Source organism: Drosophila hydei, unplaced genomic scaffold, assembly GCF_003285905.1.
Source record: "Drosophila hydei strain 15085-1641.00,03,60 unplaced genomic scaffold, DhydRS2 tig00008119-arrow-pilon, whole genome shotgun sequence".
NCBI classification, from domain to species: Eukaryota; Metazoa; Arthropoda; class Insecta; order Diptera; family Drosophilidae; genus Drosophila; species Drosophila hydei.
Genome location: NW_022045830.1, coordinates 5,274,172 through 5,291,788, shown reverse-complemented (window position 1 = coordinate 5,291,788; position 17,617 = coordinate 5,274,172). Strand labels below are relative to the sequence as shown.

Genomic DNA, 17,617 nt, shown 5'->3' with positions numbered 1-17,617 from the left:
CAACAACGATTCTGGATACATATATATATATATATATATATATATATATATATATATATATATATATATATATATAAATATATATAATATATATATACATATATATATATATATATATGTGTGTTTATATGTCTACTTACGAATACAATTGCTTTCAAACAATGGAAATGTGCACGCAATTTAAGCCAGAAAAGAAACGTAAACGCGACTAAAGTGTTTAGGAAACTGTAGCCTTGCTTATATACTCTGTCGATAAGTACACGCAATTCAGAAGGAGTGAAGTGTGTCAAGCAACTTGAGTAAAATTTTAAAATAATCGAAATAAGAAATATTATTCTTTGAATTGCAAATTTGATTAAATGAAAAAAAGAACCTAAATAGTACGCTTGCTTGTCCACTTTTGATAAGAGCACCACTACGAATGAAAAGAATGGATTATACTGATGAATCAATTTACCCGGAAGATGATGACAATTTGATAAGGTACTCAACAGCTGACTGAGCCCGTTAACTGTTATCAGTTGAATTGGCAAAAATCATTAAGACATCATCAAAATATTTGCGCTAGTTTTGGGGAAATTTAGTACAAATATACTGATTTCTCGTGAATATGGCTAACATGGAAATTATATGGAAATTCATATTTTGCTTAGAAGTTGGCCATTGTTAAAAGCGTATAATTAGCACAAGCAATAGCTTGCTGCAAATAATAATTAAATGTGCATACTAATATTAATTATATATGCATGTGTGTTTTTGTGTTTGGCATCCTTGATAAAGCACATTTTAGCATTCGACCTATAAATATGTGAAGAACAATCCAAGCGTGCGACTTCAAAAGCCACAAAATGAAAAGTTGCGCCGCCTTTTGTTGTTTACCTGCCATAAAATATGAAATGAAATAAAGCTAAAAAAGAGGCAGCAACAAAGTTGCCAAAAAGCATAGTGAGGGTAGATAGCTTGGCATAACATATTGCCAATGAAAAAAAAGCTAATAAAATGGAATACAAAATGAGAGTTCAGAGTCTCAACGAATACAAAATACTCTAGAGTAAACACTTCAGACATTTAAATAAATTTAAAAATTATATTTCCAAAAGAACAAATTTCAATGCAAAGGGAACTGTGTTAACATATGTTAAGGTATTTAACAGCAATGTAAATGTCAGCAGCAATCAATGTTAATGGTAATCATATGAAATCTGTTAGTAAGCAAGTCTGTAAAGTTGAGCTACAATTAACAGAACAAGCTAATGTTAACTAAATGCAATGCTATCGGTGCAAGTTACTTGACCTTTTGCTGCACGAACGTTTCATTCTAATATGTTACTAAATCAAAATACTCAATGGGAAGAGTATACGGACGCGATAACCGGTAGTATTAAGAAGACGACTTGAAAACCGGCGGATAACAGCATTTTATAAATCAATAGAACCTATATTTGTTGAATTTGTTGCTTGTGTGTTCGAACAAGAGGCGGCACAGGGCGTCGCTATGCATTGCATTCGTTAGCCCCAAGTGCAGCACAGTGCTGTTTGTTAGGGGCGATAATATTTGTAAACCAATACGCTCATAAAGCAGACGTCCGCTGTGCATACGTAAACATGGAACAACCGAATCAAGCTGAAATATTTAACGCATCGAAACGACGTCGTCAATGGGCTAAAAACGTGTCTACACTCTGGTTTTCATGCAAAGCAACGAATTCATAAATTCGAATCAGTTTCTCAACAACAACGGAGAAACTTGTATCTTTAGAGGCGCATTGACGTGTGCATTTCAAAGCAGTTCCAATGAATTACACTCATTCTCATATAAATTTACATAAGTACGATTCTAATAGAGGCAGTGATTAAATATCAACATAAAATGCCAAAATTAATGTATATTTATATATATAAATAATATATATATATATATATATATATATATATATATATATATATATATATTTGTGTATATGTAGTAGATAGACCTTGGCCGTCTCGAAAGTTTTGCCAAATATTCGTTTTCCGCATGATACGTGTTTATTGATTTTAAAATACAATGAAAATCTTATTTGCACAAACTTAATATAAAATATTTTCTGAGAAGCTACTATAGCTACATATAGTGTAAGTCTTTAAAGCCAACTTACTGTAGTCATGCAGGCTGACTAGATAACACAGAACTTTTTATAGGGATTTTTATTACTTCTTTGTTTTTTCTGTGAAATTGATAAAGAAATTAGCCGAGTTCGCTCAGTACCATTAAAGTTATCACTGTATTTGCACAAGGTGCTGACATCTCATCAGAATATGTACTTTAATTTGGAACGTTCCTGGAACATAGTCGCGCTTTAAATGAAAATGGAAAAGTTTTTGGGGCGCGTTTATAACTCCGATAAACGTACAACAAAAAATGTCGCCAACGAACCAAACGCGATACGCATATGACGTACGACGTACAACGTTTTGATAAGAGTCACATGTGAAAAGAGCGAAGAGAAAAAGAGGCAGAATTAATGGCAAACACGAGCGAACCCTTGGCTATATTTCACTTGTTCCAATTTTCTTATGGGAACAAATTTATTGGCGACTTATTCACAGAAACTCAATGAATAACATTATCTACAATCGAGTTAAAAAAAAAATAAATGTAGTTTTTAAATAGCCTAAATCGAATTTAGCTTATAGTCTATGCACAGCTAAAAGTGTTACAGAGATAGATGATGGATGCTGTCTATGTATGCATGTATTTGCGCATTTAACTTTTACCTTACTTCATGACGGTCGTAGCAGAACAAAAGTTTTCCCCATCTCTTGTTATCTTCTATTGTGCTTTCTTTCTTTTCAAAGGCAAAGCGCTAAATAACCTTGAAAAAAGTAAGTTTTGCAGCTCAAGAAAAGTGGCGCAAAACGTAACCTTGAAATGCATGGGCAATGAAAGTTGTTGTAGTTGCTATTTTTGTTGGTGTTGCTGTTGCTGTGTTACAGTGAAAACTGCTAAACTGGTTTAGCGACTTTTGATTTTCATGCTCGTAACAATTGACGTCGTTGGCGATCTGTGAAAAGCCCAGCAAGCAATTTGAATAGCATTCAATTAAAAATTGCTGACCACATCGTCAACAATTAATGCACTCATACAAATGTATCTAAACATAGATATATCAGGTTTGCATGCAGCTGTTGCTGTATCAACAAACAAACTAACAAACAAACAGAAAAAGTGAAGAAATTGTTGAAAGCAACAAATGGCAAAAAGTGACTTTAATGCATTTTTAGATTATGAATAACTGTTTGTCAAAGACCCATGAGAGCCCGCTGCACACTGAAGCTGATAAGGGCATGATATTCATAACAAATACAAACGTTACGTAAGCAGAAGGTAAATAATTTGTTGTTGTGGGGCACCATAACATGAACATAATATAGGCATTAATTAAAATGAATTGAAATCGTAACTGAAACTGAAGCAAAGATACGATAAGCAGCCTCGTACATGTTGTATCATAATCTCCGTCTGCCACTATACAATATTTCTTCAGTGTATTATAAGTACGATTATTTCTACTTCTTAATTTTTTCATCCTGATTCATAACTAAAATGGCAAAAAGTACCGCAATTTCTCATTAGCTAAACAAATTGCAATATCCGAATAATACCCAAATACACAAGCGCACTCTTCGCTTTCGTTGTGGGGTTAGCTAAGCAAACAGATTCGCTTGCTAAACAAATAAAGCCAACGTTATGGCGACGACGACGCTGCCATAAGGCGAAAGATAAACAAATTTTCAGATATAACGAGATATAGATGTATGTTTGTGTTTGTGTGTGTATGTGCATATATACTCACACGATTCCGTGCAAATAAATAACTAGATATATGGATAGGAATTTTTCAATTTTTTTAGTTGTTTTTTTTTTTTTTTTGCAGACAAGCAAATTAGTTGATGCCAGCTAATTGCTGCTAAATCTGCAGAAAATACGCAGTTCAAACATGTTACAATTTAAAATACAAATTTACTCAAAAGAAGATTAATTAAGGACTTTATAAGTATACGGCAATTATCATATATTGTCAGCAGCTAATAAGTGCGCTTGCATATATCAAAATATACATGTGAATATAAATCTAGACATGAAACATTTGTATAAATATATATATAAATATATATGAATAGTTATATTCAATATACAATATATATATGCACCAAGTTGCTATTTTTTGTTGATGCCCTTTTTTTGCTGCTTCGACATTTGTTTTTTTCTTTCCTGTCTGCCTTCAAATCATATTGAGTGTATTTCTATACACAATCAAAGATAAGGCATTGAAAATATGCTGTGCAATTGGAACACAAAAAAAAAACAACAATAATAAAATCATTTATTTGGAGCACTGTTAAAATGTTAAACATTTTAATACAAACCAACGATAGCTGAACATACGAATGTTATTTGCAGCTCAATAAAATGAGTTTAGAATAACTTTTGCTAATTAATACGGCGTTCAAAAGTTGACATCCATATTTCTATAATAATAATCAAAGTCTATTGAATCGATATTCCTAAACTCTGTATCACTTTCATGTAAATTGATGAAAACTGTATTTATTGAGAGTATAAAGTACTTCGGTGAAGGCTAGAAAAAGTTGTTCTTACGTTTTAATTTTTTTATACAAACTTATATACCCATATATATATATATATATATATATATATATATATATGTATATTTTTATATATAGCCCCCACACATATGTATATTTATTCCGTGCCGTTTTTGTGCTATTTGTTACTGCGCTCATAAAAGTTTAATAAGCGCTTTTGCTTGTGGAAGTAAAATTCTGTATCCGTGTGTGTGAAACGAGAAAGAGAGAAGGCGAGAGAGGGAGCGAGAGGGACAGAGTAAGTACGTGCGCCTTTGCTTTGGATGTTTGCTGGCAACATCAAATGTCAAACCCACCCACCAGATATTTTATTGGGTTTATATTGGGTAATCAATTATCGTCATTGTTGCTGTTGTTGTTGTTCAACTGTTATTTCATTCACTCTTGCGATCCTTAGCCACTGTGCAATAAATAAGATATTAGCAAACAATAACGCACGTAAGCAAAGTATCGATACTTCAATTTGTATATTCATCTATCAATATGCATATACACACATGCACACATATATAGATGTATGCTATAGACTATTTAAAATTTGTGCTACAGCGTTTTATCAGTCTGACAGCCCTCACACGCACACAGTCGAACATCTGGCAACAGCTCTTTCAAGTGTTTTATATTTTCTGCACAATTTTATAGAGCAACAGCAACAGAAACAGCAAACGCTGCAGCAGACGCAACACTGATTAATTAAAGTTCACCTACGCACACACAAGCAGCTCATGTATACACAAACATTTGATAAGCACTTTCTTGATCTTTTTACACATATTGCGTTGCATTTAGTTGCCATAAAGGTGTATCAATTACACTGCGGTATAGCTATGAGAGGGAGAGAAAGAAAAGGAGGAGGAGGAAGGCTTTTAACTTGACTAACCTTATCGCAGCTTATCTGTGAGAAGGCTTCGATAGACGCGATTACGACCGCAGCAGAATCAGTTGGTCACAGCGTTAGTGGACAGCGGCGTCATTGACACACCGACGACAACGACGGCGACGGCGACGAGAAAAGTAATTTGTCCAAAATGGTAAATGGCAGCCCACGGCCAGTGCGGACATGTGTGTGTAAGTGTGAGTGTGGAAGTTTATTTGTGTGCGCAACACATTGAACGAAAGAACGAACCAAGACCAGAAGAACAGAACAACAGAAGAAGATAAAGTGTTGAGCGGGCAGAACGAACAGAACAGCGCGACGCGACGCGACATGAAACGACGTCGACGTCGCTGTCGCTGTCGCAGGCGCTGTCTCTGCAAGAAAGCAAGAGTAGCAAATGTGATTGTGAGAGCGAGAAAGAGATGGGAGCTAATATATTCGCTGCTATTGCACTCGAAAATTCTTTTGCTTTTGTTTTTATGATTTTTCCAAGAATTAACAGCGAAAGACGATGGCCACAGCGACTGCGACTGCAACTGCAACGGCGACGACGAAGACGACATGCACAGCCAGCAAGAAAAACAATAAGAAACAGGAGCGCAACAAGAAACAACAACATAATGTCTGCCCAAGTGGCAACACATGATTTTGCATGGTCAGGCACACAGACTGCACACACGTGTGTAAATACATATGCACTAATACATACATATGCATAAGTATATACATATGCATGTATACTTTTCAAATACTAAAAAATGGATTAAAAATTATAGAAATGAGTCAAAAAATAAAATTATATTCAATAATAAAAAAAATATATGTATTTTCCTAGAATTCTCCACAAAAATCCTCCTTATACGAGGGGATAAGTGCAGCAACAGCAGCAGCAAGCAGAGGCAGCGGCTATGGCCCGCCCACGCACAGCCCCCGCCGACAGCAATTGCTTGTTGGTTTTGTGCACAGAACACAGAGCAGAGAACGTGCCCGTGTTTTGCTCTTTTCTCTATATTCTATTTACCTTTAATACACAAACAGCTCAGAAGGTGTAAACACGTACGAAGAATGTATGTGTGTGCATATGTTGGTATTGGTAGCGATGGCCCCAACACACACACGCGTACACTAGTGCAGAGCAGAAGAGCACACACACATAAACACTCACTCACGTAAAATACACGAGCAGACCTTTTCTTCTTCTGTTTCTTGCTTTTAATATTTTGATATGTATTTGCCGTTTTATTTTTAAATCGTATACACTCACACTTACACAAATAAACGCGCCACACAACTACACGAACACTATCACTTCAACTCTACTCTACGAAAATACTGTGCTTGAATTCGGGTGCCTGAGCGCTCAATAAAATGCGAATTGAGCGGGCGACGAATTAAGTTTTTTTTTTTCAAACAATATAATTTGTAAAATATATTTAATTCGTATTACAATTGCAAAAGCCGCGAGGGCACACCACCAACCCGATTGGACGCACGAACATTAATGTAAAGCCGACCTGTTAACATCAATATTAAACCATTTTACTCAAAATGGCACTGCAAACATATAGAACAGCCGCGTGGCCAGACAGTCTGAATTCTGTTTGCAGTTGAAAACTACCCAATTTGTATATATTTGAATTAAAAAGGCCCCGTTTTAAATTATTGAAGAAAATGTATCTCATTAACAGACGTAAGCAACCCATGATAGATTATTCCAATTGATTCATTTTTTAAATTTATATTACAAATATCATACCCAATTAAGGAAAGTCCCTTTTTTCTCAGCAATCGTGCCTTATCACCCTTTTTCCATGAGTTGCAAATAACAGCTTCACTTATAATATAATAATACTTTCTGCTATTATAAAGTTCTACAATTCATATACGTAAGTTTCTGATTAGAGTTATCAGATATTACCGGAATCCTCGATGTCATGTATCATTATCAATTGTACCAGTTAGAGCAAGTAACAGCATTGTTTTGTGCCCTGCAAAATGTTGCAGTAGTCAACCATGTGTTAAATTTTAATTAAATGATATACGGAAATAAATTGATTTTTCGCAATTTAAAATTGCAGAAAGGCTTAAATGACTGTATGGCAACTCTGTTCACCTGTTGTTCGCCAGCAGTCCGCCCACAAGGGAGCGGCCATGACTACAATAAATCAATAGTCGTCTTATTTTACACATGCACTTGCCACCTTCCCCAATTCCGACACTCACCTGTTTCTAAGCAGAAGTCATCATAAGCTTTAGTTATTTATGTACTAGTATATATGAATGGTCACTTTTCATCCACGCTCGGTTAAAACGAAACAGAAAGGTAAATAAACGCCAGTGCTTGAGGACACATAATCTACATATAGCACGCGAATTAGTTAGGAACAGTTAACGAATTATGACTTGTTTTTAAATAAAATAAATGAAATAAATAAGCAATTTGTTTTTGCGCACTATTTTTGCACAACTAAACGCGACTAGAGATGGCAGATTTGGCCAAACGCTGAAGTAGGAACGTTATCGAACTAAAGCTATCGTAAGAGTTGCCAGATCAAAAACAACGAAAATATTTCGGCCGTTTTAAAAATTTGATTCAAACTATTGTTAATTTATTTTTGCTAATAAAAACACTCACATATAATATATTAAACTATTGATCACGGCTAAACATTCGAAAATGCATACCAAATTTGTTTACAATATTTTTACAGCTTTCACTACCACAAGCCAATTTTAACGTAAATTTCACACTTGGCAAGGTAGAATACAAGCTATATAATCAGTTTAAAATATAGAGTTGTATATATGGAAAAGTTATTGTCGATGTTGTAAGTACAAATAAAGCATCAAAATCAGTGCAGTAGTAGCCTTAATTTGAAACTTTATACAGACAGCTTTGTGTTTTTATTGTGTTGTGTTTACTTTCAGCTTAAAGAAAATAATCGTTTACAGTGAATAACAGAAGTATGCGTTTGTGTATTCATCATGACTCTCATAGTTAACATCTAAAAATATCATTCAAATATAACAATGTTGATGCTGCATGACAAAATCCTTTCATGCTCTCCGAACATTTAACTTAAGAGCGAAAGCAGTGCGTTGTCTATTTCTTTTCTTATGTGTATATATATATATATATATATATATATATATATATATATATATATTTATGTGTGTGTAGGTGTGTATGCATGTGTGTTTGTAAGTCAATGAGTATGTGTGTTTGTGTGTGTATGTGTTTGAAGGTCATCTGCTAATTTTCAGCCCGACCGCGCTTCAAATGAGACAATTCTATAAGCCAAGCCTTGATCAGATCATACGTGGAGAAGCTAATGCCAACGGCAATGGGACCCTTAATCCAGTTCATACTCAGGCCCTTATAGAAGCCGTTTTTGATGCCCTCCTCCCTGTGAAAAGCAAGTGATCCACATAAATTAGAATTCGAATTGCAATCTTTGGAGTCCCAAACAATACCTGTATATCTTAATAAGCGTTCCCAGTATCGTGAGAGAACGTTGCGGCTCATTGATGTTCACCCGGGTCGTCTGCATTCGCCGACGCACAATGTCCAGCGGATAGCTAGCCGTTTGACCAGCTACACCGGCTGCGGCGCCAAATGCCAGCGAAACTAAAGCATTCGGTTTTGTATTGCCAATAATTTCTGAAAAGAAAGCACGAGCTTTATGAAGGATAACTGAAGAAGAGCTTTGGTTTACCATGATATTCGCGTTTGAGCGTTTCGTAGGTGAAGAATGAGGTCCCCGCATAAGGTATAACACCCAAAACAGTAGCCCAATAGCCACGGAACAGGGTACGCGGACCTTCCTCCACCCAGATCTTGGAGAACACCTGACGCAGCGTGCGATAGCCCGTGTATCTATCCGTGACAGCCATGCGAGCGCGAGCCAAGTCCAAAGGATAGGTCAAGGACTGTGATGTGATGCCCGCCAACGAACCGGCGATAAAACGACGTCCTTTCGTACTATTGAAAGACAAGTAGATTTCGAATAATTAAGGAATCTTTCAATTAATTGTTAACCTACTTAGCGCCATTCTGGTCCACCTGCAGAACGCGTCGCCATTGCTCGTGGGACGTGAACTGGATGGCTGCGTAGGGCACAATGCGTGCCATAGTCGCCGAGTTGCCGCGCCACAGCGCCAGGACGCCCTCCTTGGCATATGTCTGCTGCAGGTAGTTGAGCGAAGCCTTGAATGAAAATGGCACATCCTTGCGTATCTGAAAATTGATTTTCGTGCGGTCCAACGGTGCTATTGTGGTCTTAGCCAAAGCCCCGGCCGCTGCGCCCGATATCAGACTGATGAGGACCTGGTCCACTTTGTTGCGCACTAAAAAGGGTGGATCAAGGGGAAACATGAATTTTTGCAATATACGTCTGGATGGTATCTACTGTACTATATCTGTCTATCTGATAAACACGAAATTTAATAATCAAAGTATTCAATAAGTTATATTTCACTTAAAATTGATAGAACTGCATTTTAACACATATTTCTTAAATTTAAATAAACACTGAAGCTGTGTGAAATGACGATAAGTGTTAATCACTGCTTACAACTGAACGAAGTGAAAATACTATTTATACAGTCTACCTATTTAAAATAATTCAAAAAAGGTAAATATTTCATAAGAATTACAACTGTATTGAATATATGTTGAAAAAATCAAATTGATACGTCGAGAGATCGTGGAATAGAAAATCTGATTCATTTACAATTTATCTATATATATATATATATATCTATATATATATCTATATATATATATATAAGTTAACACATAACATTTAATATAGGGTATTTCATAAGTTTATAACCAACCCTCGCTATCGCGTGTTTCGTAAGTTAAGAAACAGCCCTCGCAATTGCGACACTGCATACTTTGTATCAGCGCGCTATAACTGCAATGGTCAGCGGCGGTAACCAGATACTTTTGTTTACTGCAAGAGTTTCCGTTATTGCCTAAGATTGCTGAGTCGGCTTGCCGACCATGACATTGTGGTGTGATGCGAGTTTTGGCTTAGCTTAAGTGAAATATTCTATGTAGCTAAAAATCAGTTTTGCATTGAAGTTTGAAGAATAAACCCGCACTACTCCGGCACACCGCCGTAATCAAATTGTTATATTTCTGATCATTGCTGAGCCACAAGGCCAGTTAATAGAAAAGGGGGTGAAGTCAAACCCTCCAACATAATCATCATAAGAAGATTATAATTACCCGACCAACGCTGGACCTGCCACCGACGCCTAGCTCATCGCTGGACCAGCAACTTATTGATTAAGACTATAAATACCCGATCAACGCTGGACCTGCCACCGACGCCTAGTTCATCGCTGGACCAGCAACATATTAATTGGCGCCCAACGTAAAAAAAAAAAAAAAAAAAAAAAAAAAAAAAAAAAAAAAAAAAAAAAAAAAAAAAAATTTTTTTTTTGGAATTTAAATCAGAATTTCATATTGCGATTGCCTGACAACGTCATAGCCGAATGCGATGGAAAAACCCACACACTGCAGAGTTGCACCGCTTCACCTGGAGCCACCTTTTGTCGTCTGGCATTAGAGAGTTCATGTGCCAAAGAGCTCCATGCAGGTGGCACGGCACACTGTGAAATCCAGCCGAGCAACCTGGAAATAATCACCCACGTAGATGATGGAATCATCATTCTTAACGACGGGTCCGCAAGGATCCAGGTGGATAACGGCACTGAAATCCAAGTACACGGCACGCATCTCATTACGTTCGGGGACCGAGTCGCGATCAACGGGACTCTGTTTTACAACCACAACAACGTACGCAATAGAGTCCCGGGCATTGCCAACTCTCCCTTGCTGAACATCACTGCCAGCCAAGATGTCCTCAGCCTCCCTTATCTTCATCGTTTAAATGAACGTAATTTGGAGGAGATACAGCAATTCAAGAAAGACGCCGGAACTGATCAAGCTTATCGTGTGGCATTCATCATTGGAGGTATATGCTGTGCTTTAATCTGCATTGGCCTCACCCTTTGGCGGTTCATCGACGCAAGGAAGTCTGCGAAGCAATTACGAGAAGTCGTCGCCGGAATTGGGTCGGCCGAGGGCGGCCTTACACTTGAAGGGGGAGTAGTTAACACATAACATTTAATATAGGGTATTTCATAAGTTTATAACCAACCCTCGCTATCGCGTGTTTCGTAAGTTAAGAAACAGCCCTCGCAATTGCGACACTGCATACTTTGTATCAGCGCGCTATAACTGCAATGGTCAGCGGCGGTAACCAGATACTTTTGTTTACTGCAAGAGTTTCCGTTATTGCCTAAGATTGCTGAGTCGGCTTGCCGACCATGACATTGTGGTGTGATGCGAGTTTTGGCTTAGCTTAAGTGAAATATTCTATGTAGCTAAAAATCAGTTTTGCATTGAAGTTTGAAGAATAAACCCGCACTACTCCGGCACACCGCCGTAATCAAATTGTTATATTTCTGATCATTGCTGAGCCACAAGGCCAGTTAATAGAAAAGGGGGTGAAGTCAAACCCTCCAACATAATCATCATAAGAAGATTATAATTACCCGACCAACGCTGGACCTGCCACCGACGCCTAGCTCATCGCTGGACCAGCAACTTATTGATTAAGACTATAAATACCCGATCAACGCTGGACCTGCCACCGACGCCTAGTTCATCGCTGGACCAGCAACATATTAATTTATATATATATATCTATATATATATTCATAATTCTTTTATTGGCGATCGATAAATATCGATTTGGTTTATATAGCATATCTCGTTGACAAACTTTGCTAATAATTCTATAACTGATCGCTATCTGCACTACTTGCTGGCAATCGATAAATATCGATGTCTGTTAAGTCGCTTGCTAATAATCGATATAAATCTGACTGATAAATATCTCTCCAGTAAAGAGGCACTATCGACTAGGAAAACCTACCACTTGTGGACTTGGCGTTCTGTTCGACGGAGGCAACTGGAGTTTGGATTCCCGTTGCGCTTCTGTGGCCATCCTCGTCCTCTGCCGGAGCAGGTGTGTCGTCTGCTATGGCCGAGCCAGTGACAACTGTGCTGGATAATTGACTACCTGTTGATGTAATGGACATGGCAATGTTGGGCTTCTCTATAAGGCGGCTCATGGCAGACTGCAATGGGAGAGAGGTAACACAGACTTTAATTTCAATTATGACTCCCGGTCGTATGCCTAAGCACTGATGCACTCCGACAGATCCCACAATCACTAAAAAGAGTAGCCAAAGTATTATGTTTGAGCTCAAGCTCTTATCAGCTTAAGGCGATAAGTCGAATCAATGGAAAAACTAGTAAGGCGAGAACTTTCACGACTGTTTCGTAACGAAACGAAACCATTTGTTAAATTTGTATTTTGGCATCGTTTCAAGAAAATGGAAAACAATTAAGATTTATGCAATCAATTGCGACAAAGATGAAATCTGTATCTGAACATTTGAAGTGTACTTTGCTTGGACAGCTACTGTTCAAAGACTGTTCGTTGATTAACCATTCTGATTAGATTATAACACGTTGAACACGTATCAGTTTACCTTTTGGGGTTTTATTTACAACAACAGTTGACACAAGTTGACAATAAAGAAAAGAAAATAAGCTGTTTTATTGCTTGCCACAGTTTTACTGTCACATCACAGAAGACAGTTTTCAGCTGTTACATATGCCATGAGAAAACCATAGTTCTCCAGATAAGAGTATAGAAACCTGTTATTCACTAAAAAATGTAAACAAGCCAGCAATAACAACAAATTATCACCAAACATCAATTATAACAAGCACATGTGCTGGCACACACCTCCCAAACGACTATTCTATATGGGTAGGTCACACATACTTATATATGGGCCTATTTTCTACGTATCGATGTGAAAAAGAGCAGCCGGGCGAATTTGGTTTCTAGAAGCGAATCGTTTCACCTTGAACACGTTTTGGCATTAGACAGAAACGAGCGTAGCTCATGATAAAAAATTCTTATATCTCTAATGATAAGATACAGCTTAGCGTACAGCAGCTGCCCGAGAGATAAAATTAAAACGGCCGTTCAATATATAAAGAAAAAAATGAAACAGACCTTGCTCTAAGCAAGAACTACGATTTAACTGTGCTTCTAGAATTTTGTGGACAACTCAAAAAATGGTTTAGACTAACAATATTATTTTACAATCAGAAGAAATGATTCTTGGACTTAAATATGTTTGAATTTTTCTAGGGAAATTAAGATTATCTTTTTTTTTTAAATTCCGCATGAAAGCTGTTCCAGTTTCAGGTATTTGGATGTATAAATTTCACGTGCTAGAAACTAACTAATTTAATTTTAATATTTATTATTTGTATATACAAAATAAAGCAGAACATTTTAATTTTGATATTTTTAGAAGACCTTGAAAATGTTATATTTAGATTGGACTGAGAACAGAAATATATTAATTAAAATATTTAGCTCAGATATTTAAAGTTGCATTTGCTGAAAATTCTACTAGATAAGGATTTCGTAGACAAATCATTTGTGTACCACTGTAAACTGGATGCTGGGAGGCAGCTGGTTGGTCGGTTAGATGGGTGAGATTTTGCACTAAGCCGGCAAAACGTATGTAAACAAGTTCGTTAAATGTTATTTGTTGTTTGCCATTGAGTCAAGGCTGTCGCTTAGTGATACACATATATATGTAAATGCATATATATTTATGTATATTTGCATGCGCAATTGAGTGTGGTTTATAAATAGATTCACTCATATTAGATTTGACGCTCGCTTTGTCTAATAGGAAGCATGTGGCAATAGCAATTCTAGTTCTGATTGGAATGGACTTTGCACTCGGCTCAATTTTGCTAGCCAACGCATGTATCACCTATGTAAATTTATGTGACATTAAAATATGTTTATTAAATTCAAAAATATACAAATATTAGTTTTTAATTATTACTTCGTTGCGTTTCGTTTACGTTTTGAGCAATTCGTTGTGATGCAATTCTGATTGGAATTGTCTGACCAGACAACGGGCACAATAAACAGCTGTTGCTTAACCGTATTTCACTTTTGGTTCACTTGATTCCTTTGTTATGCACCCCAACAGTGCGGCAACCCCCATACCCTTCACAGCACCCCACACATTCCAACAGAAATACATTTCATACGTTCTCTGTTTTGATTTTAATGCGTTAATTTATCACGTATTTGGTTGCCCACTTAGACACATATACACGCACACAAAGTCATATTATATAATTTGACAAATTTAGAGATTTTTAAAATGTGCTGCCTAGGCAATGACGATAACGCACCTTTGTTTTTGTTGTTAACAAAGATTTTTTGCGTATTCTTTTTTGACATGCAGCAGCAGCAACAACAACAACAACGCAATGTTGTTTTGCAGCGGCACGCTCATGCACTCACTAGCTGTAGCTAACAATTCGGAACGCCACAATCATTTATTTTGATTTCATTCACAACGCGTATTTTTTGTATTATTTAATACATAATAAGAATTCGCTGCGCGGCTTCGCCTTTCCGTCTTTTCTGACCATTTGACAAAAACAGAGAACTGTATGGGGTACTAGGGCTGCATCGTTGCCAAATTACAAAGTGCTGCCACATCGCTGAAATAGTGTTGCATTTATCATGGATCAGGCAGCACTAAACTGCAGCAGCAGCAACCAACTTCACGCGAGACGCACTTGGAGAAAAACAGCAAAATATCAAAGTGTAAAAATATACAAAAACAAAAAGGAAAACAATGAACGTATCGAACATAAATAATGACTTGCGATCCTATTCTCGACACTGGCTAACCGAGTTCATTGAGCAGTACCAAGAGGAGGAATGCCTGTGGCAGCCAAAACACCACGACTACAGCAATCACGCCGCCAGAAATAAAGCATACGACAAACTGGTTGAAAAACTAAAAGAAGTTGAGCCAAATCCAGATCGCGCCATGGTCGTTAGGAAGATCAACTCATTACGATCCGCGTTTCGTCGAGAATTTCGCAAATCCTCCTCCAAAACCGACTACGAGACGCGTCTCTGGTACTACGACAAGCTGCTCTTCATAGCAGACCACAAACCCAAGCGCCACTCAAACGAATTGACCGGCAAGCCCAAAAGAGAGCTGCAAATCAATTTTGACGATGACGACTCTATGGATTACGAGGAAGAATCCCATCATACGCCGCAGTCACAACATATTGAAACCATTGTGCCCAACCCCAGCGATGAAGTCGAGGCAGAGGTTGCCGCCGTCGCCGCCAACAATGTGGTGGTCAGTAGTCAGGGCGCCACGTTGAGCACCATCTCGGTAACACCTGCGGATTGTGTGACACTTGTAAAGGATGAGACGCATCAGACGCACAACGAGGTGGCAGAGGCACATCAGCGTTTAGTTGCACAGGCGAACGCTGCACAGTCTTCGTTAGCTGCTGCTGCAGCAGGCGGACATGCGGTCAAGGTGCTGGAGATAACATCGCTCGACTCCAATTCGCAGCGCGAGATACAACAGGTGCGTGTGCAAAATATTGCATATAACATAAACTCAATACTCTCTCTTCCTCTGCTTGGCAGGCTGTCAACTCACTCGAGCATCACCAACAGCAATTGCAGCACCTGCACCATCAGGCAAATGGACATGCCCAACCTGTACCGACCATACAGATTGGACGGGATCATTACCAGCCGCTGTTTGGAAGCGCAGCGACTACAGCGTATACAACCGCAGCGCCCGCCACCTCGCACCGGCATGAGGATGAATACGATGCAATTGGGGTAAATGTGGCCAGCAAATTGCGATCGATCAACCACACGCAACGCATCATTGCCGAGAAGCTCATCAGCGATGTCCTCTTCAATGCACAACTCGACAATCTCACAGTCAACTCGTCACTGACGCAATAATTAATTAGCTAATTAATTAATATTGTAAATTAGTTGCGGACGCTTTCAGTCTGTTTAATTTTATTTTACATAAGCATATATGTATATGTATTGTATGTACGTCGTCTGTTTTTGTGTTAGCTTGTATATTAACGTTTAAAGTTTACTGTAGATCTAATTACTGCATCAGTTGAATGCAATAAATAGTTTTTAACTAGTTTAACCCGAATACAATTTACAATTCACGCGCTCATTTCGAGTCGCTCTTCTCCGCAACGACGCCATGATCGCCCGTCAGTCGCTTCCACGCAAATTTAGCAAACTGCAAGATTATTTTATTTATATATATATATATATTTCTCATCTGATTTATCAGTTTTTGTTCCATTTACCGTAACGGGAGGCAAATCAATTTGTTCCTCGGCGGTCACCAGCTTTCGATTATCTTGTAAAATCGCCCAGCCGAAGTGCACGGCAATCAGGCTGGGTATCATGACAATAGCCACTAGGTTGCGGGACACAAAAGTGGGTTTTCGTGTCGTCGGCATTTTTATTTAACAAATTATGACAGGCTCCCGATTATTATTATTATTATTTAACATATTTGTGCATAGAGATGATAATGGTAATAAATCGATAACCAGCTTTCGATTACCTCGTGAATGCACTAAAAATGCCCAAGATATTTTAGTCGTAGTTGGCATTCCCATTATAATGGCGCTTAAATATTTACATTTAAATTATATAAAAAATTATTATTATTATTAGTTATACTTTTTGTTTAATTGTCTAGACTTAGGTAACCTTCTGTAGAACCAATTATTGTAGACTTTGTATTCAGTGTATGCAGTTTTATAAGCAACAGGTGCACAAAGGTGTCAAAATGTTAATGTCCCTAGACAATTTACATAAATATAAGTGCAAGTGCACAAACATTTGCATTCATTGCTTAACGTTCTAGCTGAAGTAATCATAAATGTTATTCACATTTTATTTAATATATATTTCATATCAATTAAAGCTTTTCGGTTTACCAATTATTTGTTCGTCTGTAAATTTACCTTTAACTAAATCATTGTCAGTTGTGCACACAAATACGCACATACACACACATAACTACATATATTATGTAATTAGATAGCCAAGTGTCTTTGTTCCCATCACTAGTCACCTTTACCTTTGCCCT

At 37.5% G+C, this 17,617-nt stretch overlaps 3 protein-coding genes across 5 annotated transcripts; 1 reads left to right on the top strand and 2 right to left on the bottom strand.

Annotated features, from left to right (window-relative positions):
- Window positions 1–8,703: 8,703 nt before the first annotated feature.
- Window positions 8,704–15,102, bottom strand: LOC111595030 (mitochondrial coenzyme A transporter SLC25A42). Of its 3 annotated transcripts, none has more exons than XM_023308551.2 (6): window positions 14,850–15,102; window positions 12,481–12,685; window positions 9,571–9,874; window positions 9,244–9,509; window positions 9,002–9,188; window positions 8,704–8,934 (listed from the first exon to the last, which is right to left on the bottom strand). In XM_023308551.2, exons 2-6 carry the CDS (start codon window positions 12,677–12,679, stop codon window positions 8,781–8,783), a joined length of 1,110 nt encoding a protein of 369 aa, XP_023164319.1. In that variant the 5' UTR covers window positions 12,680–12,685; window positions 14,850–15,102; the 3' UTR covers window positions 8,704–8,780. The 3 variants fall into 3 exon arrangements, with proteins under 3 accessions (XP_023164319.1, XP_023164320.1, XP_023164321.1); XM_023308552.2 differs by lacking the exon at window positions 14,850–15,102 and adding an exon at window positions 14,492–14,836; XM_023308553.2 differs by lacking the exon at window positions 14,850–15,102 and adding an exon at window positions 14,511–14,836.
- Window positions 15,103–15,170: 68 nt separating this feature from the next.
- Window positions 15,171–16,467, top strand: LOC111595031. Its single transcript, XM_023308555.2, has 2 exons — window positions 15,171–16,060; window positions 16,123–16,467. Exons 1-2 carry the CDS (start codon window positions 15,302–15,304, stop codon window positions 16,450–16,452), a joined length of 1,089 nt encoding a protein of 362 aa, XP_023164323.1. The 5' UTR covers window positions 15,171–15,301; the 3' UTR covers window positions 16,453–16,467.
- A 38-nt stretch (window positions 16,468–16,505) lies between these two features.
- Window positions 16,506–17,069, bottom strand: LOC111595032. Its single transcript, XM_023308556.2, has 2 exons — window positions 16,824–17,069; window positions 16,506–16,753 (listed from the first exon to the last, which is right to left on the bottom strand). Exons 1-2 carry the CDS (start codon window positions 16,977–16,979, stop codon window positions 16,682–16,684), a joined length of 228 nt encoding a protein of 75 aa, XP_023164324.1. The 5' UTR covers window positions 16,980–17,069; the 3' UTR covers window positions 16,506–16,681.
- Between the last annotated feature and the right edge of the window lie 548 nt (window positions 17,070–17,617).

Bases quoted from the DNA above. Each gene is read 5' to 3' on its own strand.
- LOC111595032 (XM_023308556.2), bottom strand. From the start codon at position 16,979: ATGCCGACGACACGAAAACCCACTTTTGTGTCCCGCAACCTAGTGGCT. The intron at 16,754-16,823 runs GTAAATGGAACA...ATAATCTTGCAG, and splicing joins TTGATTTGCCTCCCGTTACG to TTTGCTAAATTTGCGTGGAA.
- LOC111595031 (XM_023308555.2), top strand. From the start codon at position 15,302: ATGAACGTATCGAACATAAATAATGACTTGCGATCCTATTCTCGACAC. The intron at 16,061-16,122 runs GTGCGTGTGCAA...TCTGCTTGGCAG, and splicing joins CGCAGCGCGAGATACAACAG to GCTGTCAACTCACTCGAGCA.
- LOC111595030 (XM_023308551.2), bottom strand. From the start codon at position 12,679: ATGAGCCGCCTTATAGAGAAGCCCAACATTGCCATGTCCATTACATCA. The intron at 9,510-9,570 runs GTAGGTTAACAA...GTCTTTCAATAG, and splicing joins GTGGACCAGAATGGCGCTAA to TACGAAAGGACGTCGTTTTA. The intron at 9,189-9,243 runs GTAAACCAAAGC...CTTTCTTTTCAG, and splicing joins GCTCAAACGCGAATATCATG to AAATTATTGGCAATACAAAA.